This window comes from Carcharhinus amblyrhynchos, chromosome 31 (assembly GCF_965287045.1).
Source record: "Carcharhinus amblyrhynchos chromosome 31, sCarAmb.v2.hapA, whole genome shotgun sequence".
Lineage (NCBI taxonomy): Eukaryota > Metazoa > Chordata > Chondrichthyes > Carcharhiniformes > Carcharhinidae > Carcharhinus > Carcharhinus amblyrhynchos.
This window is the reverse complement of record NC_137354.1, coordinates 12,520,243-12,535,970: the sequence shown is the minus strand read 5'-3', so window position 1 is coordinate 12,535,970 and position 15,728 is coordinate 12,520,243. Positions and strand designations below refer to the sequence as shown.

The 15,728-nt window shown below is 38.2% G+C and overlaps 1 protein-coding gene across 11 annotated transcripts in view; it reads right to left on the bottom strand.

The window, feature by feature from the left end:
- The window catches only part of kcnma1a (potassium large conductance calcium-activated channel, subfamily M, alpha member 1a), a 754,381-nt gene that overhangs the window by 131,552 nt on the left and 607,101 nt on the right, over positions 1 to 15,728 (bottom strand). For all 11 annotated transcript variants that reach the window (XM_080215698.1, XM_080215701.1, XM_080215700.1 and 8 more), the window contains 3 exons: positions 15,546 to 15,655; positions 9,000 to 9,068; positions 1,158 to 1,244 (listed from right to left, as the gene is read on the bottom strand). In XM_080215698.1, the coding sequence (XP_080071824.1) occupies positions 1,158 to 1,244; positions 9,000 to 9,068; positions 15,546 to 15,655 (266 nt within the window). The remainder of the gene's footprint in view (positions 1 to 1,157; positions 1,245 to 8,999; positions 9,069 to 15,545; positions 15,656 to 15,728) is intronic.

The following is a 15,728-nucleotide window of genomic DNA, read 5'->3' as shown; positions in this document are numbered from 1 at the left end:
AAGCCATTTCCCACCAACACCTAGCTGTGTCAATGAATTAAGCCCAGTGAGTGGATTTTGACCAGTTCTTTCAATAAAGACTAATACAACATTAACTGGCATTAATATGTATTAGCATTTCACTGGAAGAAAATTTAGTCTTGAATGTCATTCTCCTTTTTTGAGGGGTGAAAATAGGGAGCATCATGAAAAGACCAGCCTGGAGGTTTCACTTATCTCCCAGTTTTTCACTAACTTCAAGATTCAGCACTGTGCTCAAAGGCATTGAAAACAATCCACATTGTTGTGCTTGGGCAGACTGAGCTTTGCTCTGTGTCTTAGCACTGTTACATATAACCAAGGGGTCTTAATGTTTTTACTAGGTATGCTGAAGAAGACCTCTCAAAGCTTTGACATCATAGGTTGTACAAATGCAATTGCATCCCTTCCTAATTACGCAATTATGTTCATAGCTTTTCTGATAATAATGTCCACCTTCAGAGGGAAATCCTTCGGTTTTTAAGATCAACAAACTCCTTCCTTCCTCTGCACAGATTCTGACTGGCATCAATGATCAAATTTCCAATACTAGCTAGGGATGCCGGAGACTCTTGGCCATGTGGTGTAGCCCATGATAGGTAATTGGCACTCTTGATCAGCTTACTGGGAACACTTTCAATCACATGGGATTTTATCTGGCAAATGTGTTCCCTTCCTCCCTTGATTGACAGCCATGGTTGGACAAAGAAATACTGTGCACATAGCAAGTCTCATCATAACTGAGCAGCATTTAGAACAGACAGTTGAACTTGGCCTTCTAGCTTGCTGGGGCAGCTACAAAGCTCCCAGATATGTTTATAAATTTTGAGGTATTCCACATCTATTTAGCCTTTTACAGTGCCAATGCTGAAGAATGTTTTAGAAATAACACCAAATCAGAGACATGCCTAAAAACTCTCACCAGAAATTATGAAAATGCTTTAATAACACATAGAATGAGTTACATTGCTGGATTACAAATAATAATGTCAGGTTTGTTCTGATATCTCAACAGGAAAAGCAGAATTCCTCCTCCACACTCCTCCAAATAAAATATATGGGAATTTATATTATTTGGCACATATCATCATTAATTAAAAACAGATCACAATTGTGTATATATCAAATCAAGCAATTACCTTTTCACTTCTTTGGCATCACTTGCAATGAAGAATCCCAATGTGCCTTCATGGATCTTGATGTGGTTCCCAGGATTGATTAATATGCTACTCAGTGAAAACACAAAACACCAAGTTTCTGTTAGTTGCTACGGGAGAAAAGCATCGTCTTGATGGCACATGAATTAAAGGGAATGGTGCAAACATCCTCATTGCAAAGGAAATCGCTCTTATTTGAACTGCACTTAGATTTCAGTACCTGCATACATTCCAACAGATGACTACAAATGATTTAATTAATAATGGAAAGGAGCTGGTTTATTAGACCCATAATATTAAGATGCATGACAAGCAAAGCACCATATGCTTAAAAACATATGCCCTTAAATGTATTCTAATTTTACCCAATTTGAAAGCCTTCTGATAATAAAGTAAAGCACAGACTATATAATTTTAATCTGGATGATGTAACTCCTTGCGAATCACAATCTGAATCAACAGTGGAAGTGGTTTGAAATGCAATTTACAGGCTGATTTTTCTTCTATGGTTATGGTTGCTTTTCTTCTACAGAGAGGTAGTGTCTTCTGGTGCATATTTATTTGTTCTGGTTCGCCATCACTATTTTTCCCTCTTGCTTATACACCGCTCCTGAGCTGATTAAGACAAGGAGATCTCTGAAATGAACTCTTCTCTACTTTTTATTCAGTGTCCCCTCTGACAATACAGCTTGTGAGCAGAAACCCGCCAGTTGAATAATTTCTGATGGAGGGGGCTGGACATTGGCTAGAGTTTGACTTACAAATTAGTTACATTTGAACAATTAACCAATCTTATATAGGTAAATAAATCTTCATAGCACCATTTTGGTGAAGGAACTATGGACAAGATTCTTTACCCATTGACCATACATCAATTGAAAATCTAGCGCTTTTTTCCTTAAAGTGAAGCTACTATTTTCAAATAATTTAAAAGGACAGGAACTGCAATGTCAAACAAACAAGTTTCAGTAGTTTGTGCAGTTCCCCTGTGACTGAAAAACGTGTGCTGAGTGCAACATCATTAATTAACTGCACCTTATCATTAGTTTAAAGTAACAATCACAATTATTTAAAGGTAATACACGTCAAGCATACAACTACTGCACGGCACAGCTGTATGTTAAATTAGTTAGCTGACCCAAAGGAAAGAGATGGCTGGTACGCATTATTGACAAGAATCCCAATCCTTGTGGTTAAATGGACTATTGTCTGAAACCTTCCTTTAATCCCAGTTGTTTACTATAAACATCCAGCTCTTTCCTCTGGGCTTTCTCAAACTACTTGGTTTCATATAGTTCTACTTTCATATCCAAAGGCTTTGATTTTTGGTAGACAAGAACAAAACAAAGATGGAAAGGAAAGGTAGCAGTAGAGAGAGCGCACTCGAGAGAAGGCACATTCACAAATAAAGCATAGTGAGATCTGAATTGCTTCCAGGGTTGAACTCCTTGCAGTTGCTGATTTACAAGTGTTATTAGTAGGGCCAGCTCCTTTTGGTTTGCTGGGATTATGCCAGCACCACCTCTCCTTAGATGCAATTAAATTCCACAAGGATTCTTCAATGTCCTGAGGCGATAACCAGACTTTTGTTTCAAATTTTCTTCCTATTCATTCTGCCTGACTCTTATGTTCATTCATTACTTAACAGCTATTCCTTTAATTTACCTCATCCTTGCCTCTCACTGTTTGAAACATTTCTGGAGTCCAGTGGAATGGGCCTTAGCCCCTGACTTTGTTTTCTCAATAATAAAAAAACGCTCAGGAACAAACCTGCTATCATTGTTTCCTGCAAGAACATTTTCAAATAGAATGGCAATTCTGCTTTTAAAATCAAAATTCATTAGCAGAAATATAAAGAAAATCTGAATCAAAACCAGACAGATCCATGAGCATCAAAGCTAATGAGTTTCATGGATGTATTTTTGTTCTTATTTTAGATTTACTGCACTGACCTTCACTTCTCAATTTTCCCCATTTTCTTGTGAGCCATTTTAGCAATCTACATGTTGTTTCAAGTATTTTTATTGTCTCACAAGCTTTTTTAAATTTCATCTAATAGTTCCTGATTTTCAATAAAGCGGTTCATAAATCACTTAATCCAGTAGCTTCCTCTCTGTGACTGCACCTTCTGATATTCCCTCATCATCTTTTATCCCTCTAACCTCCTTAAGCTGTTTATGTGCCAGCTCTCATTTGCTGTGTATTTCCAACATTTTCCACTTTTGTTAAAAGTTACTGTTTCATTTCCAACATAACACATATGGAATATCCCACTGCGCATATTCTGAATTGTCGAGAATCTGCTAATATTATTCTACTTCTATAAACTGATGCTTCATTTGAAATCAGGTAACTTTATAGCAACTAATAAAAAAAATTCTAACTTTCATTTATGTAACATCTTACCACTGAATGAACCATACTGAAATATAACTTTCATTTAGACATGTCCCAACTGGAGAGAAATAGCTAAGCTGTAATGTTGACTATGTGTTCTAATAACCCTACTTCATGAAATGAATTCTAAAGCTTGAATCCAGATATGTTGAGTTGTGGGTATCCAGTTCATTATTGATATCTTTGAACAGAGTTTTTAAAAGATAGTTTACAGTTGATGTTTCAGGTGAATCAAATGTGTATGGACCTTCCATACAGCACTATTGTCGGACAAAACACTAAGAATGTTGCACAAAAGATGCTCCACAAGGTTTTTCAAAGAGTAAAATATAAATAATGCAGTTTATATCATAAATCATGATATATATAACAGCATCATAGCTAGTTAGGTGAAAATAACTTGTACTTCTCATATATACGATTATGTCATTTACTAATAACATCAAGCTATGTACAATATTCATAGTACAAGAAAAAAGCACTTAACTATGTGTTATCACTCATACAAGGTCTTGGTACCATAATCCAGGCTTAAACTGCATGATGTGTACTTTTATAATTTAGACCCCTGTATGTATGTACACATTGTACACTGGTGTATGTGCCTCCATATTCATGTAAGCTTTTCTTTCTTTATGAATAGGGATCTGATTTCTGCAGAGATCAGATCCAATCTAATATTCAATTGGCACTGTAATTAGAATATAAATTAATAAAAACCAAGTCTCAGTATAGATTTCCATATATCAGCAAACTGTTCATACAAGGTTGACTTATTAACAGATTAAATTTTAACTAGAAAATCACAGAGTAATCCCAGGAAGCAAATTTCTGTTGGTATAGAGTTCAGTTCACTGTGGTAATGACATGCTTTCACCACAAACACACACAGAACAACAATATGCAACAAACAGCACCAAAAATAGAGGTACAACCATTGCAAGCCATGTGTGACTGCAGGAACTAGTGTTGGATGGCTGAATGGCACTGGAAACTCTCCTATTTTTGTTTTACATATATCACTGCACACAAGCTTGGAGTCAGACAAAGGAAGGAGGCAAGGAACAGACACAAAGCAAAAGAGGAGGAAGAAAGGGGCAATCCATGGAACAAAAAGAGAATAAGCAAGGAGCTACTATGCTAGTTGGGTCAGCAATCAAATGAGGCTTGAAAAATTGAAACAAAAATCATGAAAAAATTCAAAGATTCAAATTGGTATCTTTAGACTAAAAGGATACTGCCAAAACATTAATTTATTTCATGCATTAATATTTCACTCAATGTCAAGCAGCAAACAGGGTTTGGCTGTGGGGGGGTGGGTGGGCGCAGATGACAAGTGGCTGTCTTTAATAGTGGGTTGGGAGACAATCTGCAAGCTTGCTAAAGCAAGAAAAACTGTGAAGAAATGGCAAAAAACTGCTTCTGAAATATGTATTTCCACATTTAGTGAATTGACTATGTAAGTATGAAACATGAGCAGTTACCATCAGGACATATTAAAATGATCATTGTTTTAAAAAAAATCATTAATTAGCTAATGAAATAAATTTGTGACTGTTCATTTTTTCTTTTCAATGAATCCACAGACAACATTAAATACTGTTTAAGTGTATGAAAATCTGAAGACAGACAATGTGTAAGACATCAGTTGAAGACTTTGACAAGCAGACAGCATAATAGCATCTTGGCTGACTGACATTTACATTACATCATCATGGGGGATGGGGTGGAATAAAAGTTTACGGCAGCAAAGGTTTTCATATGGAATGTTGGAGACACAATCTGTGAGACAGTGAAGAATGAAGGACCATCCAGAAAAATATATGCAAATATCACGTTTTTCCCCCGCACAAATTAGTGCAAGGACAAGAAGTTTAAAAAAAACTATAAATGTCAAAAGTTGACTAAAATATGATGTTATTTAGTATTATCCTGCTGACTTGGTGAGAGTAAAAGAATGAGCACTCTGGGAAATGCATAGCAAAGCTAGAAGATGTAAAGAATTGAAGAGAAAGTTGAGATTGGTTGGAAAGTAAATGAAGAGAGTTTTACCGCTTGGCACCTCTGTAAACAACAAGAGAACATTTCAATCAAACGCCATGGTAGGAACAAACAGGTTGCAACAAAAACAAAAGGAAACATTCCAACTTGGCAAACATAAAACAAACAAAATAGTTTTGTTCCTGCAAAAACACAAATGTGGCAAAACGCAAGAAAACATAAAAAGGAATCCCACAAACAAGGACGCAAAGTTTGAACTTTGTTCTATTTTCTCTATGATGTGATAGGATTACAAAGATGAATCTGTACATTCCAAATATATTTTGGACACTACTTTTGGACATTTGTTACGCTCCTTCACAGCATCTATGTATTTCACCATAAGATGTGTTTGGCCTGTCATTATTCATGATAATTGCGAGTTTTAATGCAAGTTAATTGAGCTTTCCCTTCTTCCTTCCTCCCATTTGTTCATCACTTCAACGCGGTAAATGTCCCTAAATTCCCTCAAATTAAACAAGTTCTACTATTTTCCTCTTAAAATCTTCCATAAACTTTCAGGAAAAATAACTAATGAAGATTCTGGAAACGTACAGTAGCTTGATCAGCATTTAACGTGGCCTCTCTGATCAAAACTAATGGCTGAAACAAATCATAGAATCCTACAGTGCAGAAGGAGGCCAATCGGCCCATCGAGTCTGCACTGACCACAATCTCATCCAGGCCCTATCCCCGTAACCCCATGCATTTACCCTAGCTAGTCCCCCTGACACCAAGGGGCAATTTAGCATGACCAATCCACCGAACCTGCACATCTTTGGACTGTGGGAGGAAACCGGAGCACCAGGAGGAAACCCACACAGACATAGGGACAATGTGCAAACTCAGCACAGACAGTGACCCAAGCTGGGCATTGAAGCCAGGTCCCTGGCGCTGTGAGGCAGCAGTGCTAATCACCATGCCACCCCGAAACAAAGGATCCCAACTGAATATTAACCTATTTTGCCTCTTTTAGCTGATTGAGCTGCCATGTTTCCCCAACATTTTGTTAAATAAGTGCCTTAAGATGCACTTGTTACCAAATTACTCCAAATTTAGACTTTACACAAGTTTCTGTAACATAGAACCCAATCAATCCTATTTTTAATGGAAGCGATTGGACAGGAAATGTATTTTACATTAGGCTGGGATATAACATTGGACACATATAATGACAGTGAGAGGCTGATTAGACATGCTAATTAGCATCGGTTGATACATAGCTCTTCATATGAACAGTTCATTATGTCTTACGGTGTCTGATGTATGCAATATTGAGTAGAAGGTTAATACCACATTTAAATGAAATTAAGATCAGTTATCAGTACAAATACCAAGCAATGCTATCCTAAAAGTTCTTCAATTGGATATCTTTGAGATTATCTTTTGATAATAAAGGTTGCATTCACTTGTGCATTGTGAACCCTTCATTAATGGCAATGAAAGGAATTACACGGTGTTAAGTGCATTTATATTCTGTCAGTTCAATGAACAACTTAAGAACTGTACAGTATAGACCCTTTAATGATCCTGTTTGCAGAAAATTGGATCTAACATGAATATGAGACACTAATTTGGCCTCATTTATTGCCTTTGAAGACCTGATGCTTTGGGAGCAGAAGCTCTCCTGGTCCTTGGCTGAAAGTACAATACCGATTGGATTGTCCAGATCTATTTGCTTCAATATAGTTTATGCTTTGAGTAGTTTTTAAACTGGCAACATACAGCTTCAACTAGTTTTGCACAATCAGATGCTGCCAGGCACTACACCCAATCTGAAGGAGCTCTTGGAATGATTGTCTTCAATTTAGCACCTAATACATGTCCACATCTGTGAGTGGATATTTAATCTTAGTTCTTGAGAATTTACAGTGCATATTACTGCTAATTGGGATTAACAGTGAATCAATAATGATTGCTTAATGCAAATAAGTGGATTAAAGTACAGTTTGCTTAACATGAGGCTGCTTCCATTAAGTGGCTTCTACTGTGTTAATGAATAAAATCAGCATCATTTATCCCCTTTCACATTTAAGGGCAACTATGTCTGAACTGCATTCACTTTATCATATATAGAATGCTTTGCTTCCATTTCATATATACTGTTATGTGGAAATATGCCTGAACTGACTTTGAATGGTGTAAACTGGTGCCGGATGAGATGGGTTATGCTCACAGAGCACTTAACTGCTGTCTATGGCCAATGGCAATCAGCCTATTCCAAAAATGACTAATGAGCAAGTGCTTCCCAACCATGCATCACATAACCTTCAAAGATTCCTGGACAGTACTTAACCATCAATCACGATGACAGCAGGAACTAAGTAAGTGTCTGTAGGAAGTTACTTTGAAATCTAGAGGCATTTCTGATTAAAATGATGGTAAACTTGAAGAATGTTAACAATTAACTTTAAACAATTAACCTTGTTCGGCTCTGTTATGATAATTGTATTGAAGAACATGTTTTACCAATAGTCTACTGTCGGAAAGGTAATGATATTCCCATTAGAATTAACAGGGATCAGCACCACCATGGTACTACATTTTATATTGGCTGCAATGATAAAACAATACTACTGTCAGCCTTTAAATATTCCTCTTCTCTTTTCAACCACTGTTGAAAGCAAAACAGTGGTAGGTGCTTCCCTAATCATCACAGGAACTTTGACTCATTCTCAGTTCTCTGTAAGTTATTACCTCCAGCATGGGTTTACTTCTTTCCAATATAAAACAAGCAGGATCCAACATTAGTAACCGAGTGAAACAGTTGGTGTACCTTTTTATTTACTTCAGGTTTTTAAGACACATTTGTTCAGTTTTTCAAAAGGAGAAAAAAAAACTAGTTGTGATGTATTTTTGGAAAAAATAGTTAATATCTGCTTGATGTGTATCAGCTTATAAAAGTGTGTTCCATTAAAAGAGATGGGGTAACAAGTAAATGAAGGATGATATTGATACGACCAATTAATCTGACACTGTGATTTTGAAGAAATATTTAGATATTTGATGTCCTGTTAGTTAACATTCCTTGCAGTACTCATGGGCACAATGTTTTCAATAGCATGATGTGGGAAGAACCACTCCCTCAATGAGTTAAGGAAACACATTGGGAGAACTATAGATCCCAGGAATTATTTCAATTGTACAGCTTTTGAGTATTTCTTTCACTCCACTCCGCAACCAACATGGGAAAGGAATAAAAGGCTCTAACAGGCTTTTAATCAGATTCAAGCTGCCAATGTGAAATGGAGTTAGAAGATGCTGAGTTTGTAGCAACAACTGAAATGTCTTTGTCAACATTTAGTGTCCACTTGACAGTTCGGTCGATTAGAAAGACTTGTGATGCAATTAATACGCACAATTCACAAGAAAGGCTGTGGTACTCACCTGCTTTCCCTTGTGTCCGATTTGTATTCGATGGCTAACAATAACAGCTTCAGCTTCACAAAACAGAGCCTGTAAATGGAAGGCAAAGAACCAGTCACCTCGTATCATTACATATCAGGCAGGTAAAGCCATTTCACAAATAAAGTCAGTAGACGATATTCTTGACAGGAGGGGATCATTCTGATCTTAGACAAATTCCTCATGGAGTTGTAAAAATACTTGGAGCTGTATGATCAAAAAGAGATATCCTTAAGAAGCCTCCTGGCTCACTGGACGCCAGGATAGATACTGTCATAGAATCCCTGCAGTACAGAAGGAGGCCATTCAGCCTATCAAGTCTGCACCGACCCAATCCCACCCAGGCCCACAAACTTACCCTGCTAACCCCCTAACACTAGGGTCAATTTAGCACGGCCAATCAACCTAACCCACAAATCTTTGGGCTATGGGAGGAAACCAGAGCACCTGGAAGAAACCCACACAGACACGTGGAGAATGTGCAGACTCCACACAGACAGTGACCCAAGGCGGGAATTGAACCCGGATTCCTGAGGCTGTGAGGCAGCAGTGCTAACTACTGTGCCACCATGCTGCCCTGGGCAAATGCTCAGTTTGTTCTGGTCCTCTCCCTGAAACTACTAGAGGATGGACGATGTCAGAGATGGGGGAGCGCGGGCATGGATCAGGAAGGAGAGTGAGGCACATAAAGCAGTGACAAATATTTTTTCCAAGTTTTGCGAAGTAATGGGGTGAAGGTTTCTCTGAAAACAGGCCTCTGAATGAAGTACACGTCAGGTGATAGAAGCTGTGCCACATTGCTCAACTCTCCATTGTAACTGATCTTGGTACCAATCAATCCAGACTAAAAATGTGATTTTTATCCCACAGCCACATAAGGTAGATCTTGTCAGTATCAATGATTGGAGAATCCAGAGAGTCTACCTCAGGGTCAAGCTACATTATTTGGCTGTCCAGTCGAAACCAGGGCACACCAGAAATTCAGAATTATACTCAATATTAGGCCCTGCAATACCAGTTTAATATTATTTCTCCTTAAGCCAGACAATTGCAAGTACTGTTCACAAAGCAGTCAGTCTGTCATAAGTGCATTTGTGTTAAATCTATGCCCAGTAAACCGCAACGATCTTCTTAATAGAGAATGAATCAAACGATAAAAGGATCATCCATATAATTTCTGATTGTGTACATCAACTTGCTTGTCAATTAACACACTTGAAGTGTCAAGTGAGGAAATATTTCTAGCTCTGGTCCTATCATCCATCACTTTACTCTACTAATTATAGTCATTCTATTACACTTACTAAGAAAAAAGGCTGAAAATCAATTTTTATTAGTTGCACAATCATTATTAATTAAGCAAGAAATATTGAATCCAAGTATGAAGAAAAATCAGTGTAAAATTAAATTTATAATATTTTTGTCATTAATGTAATGTTTACAGCCGAACCCACACAAGTATTTATTTTGTGCAGTCTAATATGGACTAAAGAGAAATTGAAACAAAACTCAATGGACAACTTATCAACTTAAATTGGAAGTTGATCATAATTACTAATCATCCTGAAATTTTAACAGTCATCGACTGTCTTTAAACATGGCTACGGTGTTAAGATACATATGAAGAACAGACCATTCAGGTCTTCAAGCTTGTTCTGGCATATGTCACCTGGTCAGTATCTCAACTCCATTTACCTTTCTTTTACATATATCCTTTCATACACTTAGCAAAAAAAAATCAGTCAATCTCAGTCAAATTTTTCAATTGGCCAACCATCTTTTGCAAGAGAATTTTCCACATTTCCACTGTGTGTGGAAACAGTGCTTTCTGATGTCACCCTTGTATGATCTATCTCTAACTTCAATATTGCGCCCCTTGTTACAGAGTTCCCCAACCAGAAAAAATATCTTTTCTCTAACTACACTTTTACCATTTTAACCCCTTATCAAGCTAAACATGGGTAAAATGTTCTTTCGGAGAGTCAGTGCAGACTCATTGGTCAGAATGGCCTCTTTCTGCACTGTAGTGGTTCCAATGGATTCTATTGTTCAACAGGCCAAAAGATGGACAGGCTGGCTGATGCCATACACCACAATATAGCATTCAGTTTAGTATTTATTAGTGTCACAAGTAACAGTTACTGTGAAAATCCTCTCGCTGCCACAGTCTGGTGCCTGTTTGGGTACACAGGGGGGAGAATTTAGCATGGCCGACACACCTAACCAGCACGTCTTTTGGAGCGTGGGGGGGAACCGGAGCATCCAGAGGAAACCCACGCAGGTGCAGAGAGAACGTGCAAACTCCACACAGACAGTGACCCATGCCAGGAATTGAACCTGGGACCCTGGTGCTGCAAGGTTGGGCAGGAAGACAGTGAGCTAGCCATTTGTTTGATTTTATGTGTCCCCGTCACCTGGCCTTCATTCCTGCTGGTGAGGAATGGGGGAGGGGAATGATTGTAAAATTCCCCCTGGGTTGTATCAAGGTTAAGTAGCTAATCACATTAAAGAACTCTCCCAGACAGCAACATCAGGAACTTTAAAGCACTGATTATCTTTCACATTATCACTTTACAGAGAGGAAAATAAAGGTTTGAATGTACACGTGGTATTAAACTAGAAATTTAAATATCATGAGTATAACATATTTAAAAACCGATGGAATTCCTATCATAATGGAAACATTTGACATTTCACAAATATAAAATCATTTTTCCTGGGCCGGAGAGGTTGTTCATTATCAATTATGAATTCAGACCTCACTGAATAAGACATCATGTTTCAAGGATTTTTACAGTGAGGCCAAATGTAAAAATGGAAGCTCGCATCAGTTCAAGTGATTTCAAAGGATTTTCATCCGCAGGAACTTGGCAACAGCACACCCTGTGGGGAAGTGAGGACTCACTGACTGCAGCTTCTGGATTTCCACATGTAACGGTGAATGTTTCGGTGCCAGAATCTGCTGTCAGTTTCACAGTCATAATTACAGTGAATGTTGTAGTCTCACTGTCATTACAACTGCAAAATCCTGGCCATTATCTTTTACAGTCAAAGATGCTGGAAATAACTCTAAAGGCTCACAATATCAAAGCAGGTTATCCGACTGAATATTTCACAATGTCCAGCACAGATCCACATCACTGGATGAAGAATCACCCAGAATCTACGATGAATCAATCAAGCGTTTTGAAAACAATCAGCTCCAATACTTACAGTTTAAAACTTTTCATCTATTTAATGATATCTTTCTCTTTCCTAACACGATTCCATAAAACAGCTGTATTTACAGTAATGTTAACATGGATTAATTTGTGCAACTATATACAAAAGGACATATTGATTATCATAGGGCTTAATTAAAGAGAATTGGATAGCATTATCCATCTAACACTAGCAAGGACATGAGAGTATGAATAATGAGGTCTCTTTAATTTAAACTAGAAAACAGGATAATTGAGTCTCTAGGCAAAACCTATGTGTCAAGTGAAGATTTTTAGGCGATTCCTAAATCTCATTAGAACATCTGCATTCATTGATCATCACTTCCTTGTGGCACTGCATCATTAGTCGACAATAACAACCCCTCCTTGTTTAAATCTCATTAACCCCATGAGAACAGATGATGCGAGTTTTCCAAGCAGCCATTACCATGACAAGGCGACTGTTGTTTGGTATATGAACATGACTCTCGTAATAAAGTAATCAGTTTCTCCCGAGGGGAAATCCAAAATCTGAACTGTAATTACCATATGGAGACATTAACTGCTTTCATATACTCTACTTATATTTGGAAGGCCAATCCAATTCCATTTGGTGAGCTCAATTGAATTTGATTCCCCCTTCACATTAATGGTCATCTTTGCCCTGACCTAGGGCATGCCTTGGACACCACTGAAATATCTACCCATCACTCCTGATGACATTACTTGGAAGAAGAATCAGTCTATTTATACTAAGCACTATATGCAGCTATCTGATTTGGAACCCAGATTTATTTTAATTATGCTACTTATCTCTCCACATTAAGTTGCATTCCTGTTCCAATATTAAATTTTATTACCCTTTCCAGACAGAAAAGTAATACCTTATATTCAGTGACAAGTTAGCGCTCCATGCTACATTTGAGGAGGTCAAGAAGATAGCTGTACATTTTTCTTCTAGTAAGATTTAGCAGTCACGAGGAGGTGTACGAAGGAGGCTGATTCATCCTCACATCCTTTGCAACACAGCTCAGATTAGGCACTTATCATACAAAGAATAATGAGACCTATACCTAACAATGTGGGTCGCATATTCTAAACTACCTACTGGAAAATGCAAACTACTATATTTTAAAACATTACCCTTCCTGTGAGTAACTGGGATATGTAGAAATTCTCAATACTGCTGTGTTCTCCTTTATAAATGGTTTTTCACTGCTGTTTTATGAAGGATTACTTCAACATTTTTGAGTGAACCAGTGTAGTTAACTTGACAGATAGTAGTTATTGAAGCCAATCAGGAAAGTGTGATGGATAATTTTTTTGTGCCTTGCAAATAGCTCATTCACAGATTAAATGTATAGGCTGTCACATTTAATGTGTGACTGTTATTCACAAGACTTTTAATTATATGTACTAATGGATAGGGAGCAGTAATCGCCAGAGAGGAGTAAGTAGTCAGAACAGTACTAAGCAGAGAGAGCAACAAAGGAAGGGAGGAAAGGGGGCTGCTGAAAAGTGGAAGTGACAATGAGCAGAGAGATAATAGCAAGAGGAGGTAGACATGGAAGTGACATGGAGAGAGGTGAGGGGAGGAGTAGTAGGAGCTTTACTGGATAAGGAAGATTAAATGACAGGATCCAGCACCAAGTGGTAGAGAGCGGTGGAAGCAGTGCTAAGAAACAATGAATCCAAAATGAAGCTGGGAAGAGGGTCTGATATGGAACTTGAAAACGATCAGGTAATGCAACCTGGAAATAGGTCACCCTGAACACAAAAATATTGCCCTCTGTCTCTCTTAAGTTTAAATTTATTTATTAGTTCACGAGTAGGCTTACATTAACACTGCAATGAAGTTACTGTGAAAATCCTCTAATGGCTACACTCTACTGCTTGCATTGTACATTGAGGTAGAATTTAGCATGGCCAATGCATCTAACCAGCAGGTCTTTCAGACTGGGAGAGGAAGCCAGAGCATTTGCAGGGAACCCACGCATACACAGGGAGAACATGCAGACTCCACACAGAGTGTGATCCAAACTGGGAATCGTACCTGGGTTCCCGGTGCTGTGAGGCAGCAGGGCTAACCACTGTGCTGCCCATTAACAATGGTTGGAACTTTCTGGCTATTTATGCTGCAGTTAATGGAGATTCAGCTGAGCAACAAATTCTCCATCCTCGCTTGCAGCAGCAGCAGGGCATGAACGCCAGGAAAATTCAGGCTCATATCATTTTGATCAATATTGTTTGCTGTCAACGGGACAAAGGATGCAAGAACTGAGAATAGACAACATTATCACTTGGGGCATTCTGAGTTAGAGACAGCTTGGTAAAATTCAGAGCTTTAATTTATGCTTGCACTGTGCCTTAGTCCTCATTCTCGCATCGTGTAACATCTTTATTTTGCACACTAGGCTTTTTCAAAACTTTGCTCAGATTAAGATTGCCTATTTTAGACTAGAGAGAGAATAGCTCTCTGTACACCGTTAGAACTGGGGTGAAATTGTTCAAGCTTATTTTACATTCACCTCTCCCAGCCAGCAAATAAAGAAAACTTTAATCCATTTGGCTGAGCTGGCCTTGAATTTGGGTGTCAGAGTTGAAGGATAATGCTTCACTTACGAAACCATCTGGCCTTCACACTGCGCATTTTTGCACATCGACCCAGTTCTACATTGAATGAGCACATGACCTTGTCACTGAAGTACAAAGTGGCTTTGTCACATGTCCCTACTTTTGAATTCATTCTGACATGAAGTCCAATCCAAACTTCAAGTCAGGGCAAATCTGGAGATCAAAGTTTATACATTTCACATTGAATTAAGAGGAAAATGTAGAGCTGTGCAGAGGTAAGGCTCCATATCTTGTATCAGGCAACAGCAATTTCCATTTCTATAGTGCTCTATATGCAAGGAAGTGCCTCAAACCCCTTGCTGGAGTGATGCATAACCAGTAGATGTTGAGTGGGAGAAGACAGAATTCCATGGTTGAAGATGAGAGCCTAAGCAAATATGTGTAGGCAAGAGAGATACTGTAACAGCCAGCTGCAACAGAGATGGGCAAAAAGGCTGGAGTAATTTACTGCTGGTGGAATAGATCCATGTTCAGACTGTCAGGTATACACAAGGACAAAGGTGCAGCTCATGTAAATGAGACCTGGGGCATTAATCAAGGTATGTAACAGTCATTCTTGGGGGAAATACTTTGTACAACTGAAGCAGTGGTAAGAGTGTTCCAACACTCTGCATTTAAAGGAATTAATCAGAGCTTACTAATGAGCTTAAAGTCAGTGTTGGAGACGAGAGTCAAAAATTGTTTGTTTACTTACTCACAAACTGCAGGAAATGACAAGCCTATGAAGGCACTGGACAGATACTCTGTGTACATCTCATTTGCTACCCCTTCGAGGTAGTACTTCTGCCAGGTATCTTCCTCAATCTAGAATGGGAAGAGAAATGGAATGTTGACACATCTAGAATCATAGAATACAATCCCTACAATGTGGAAGGAG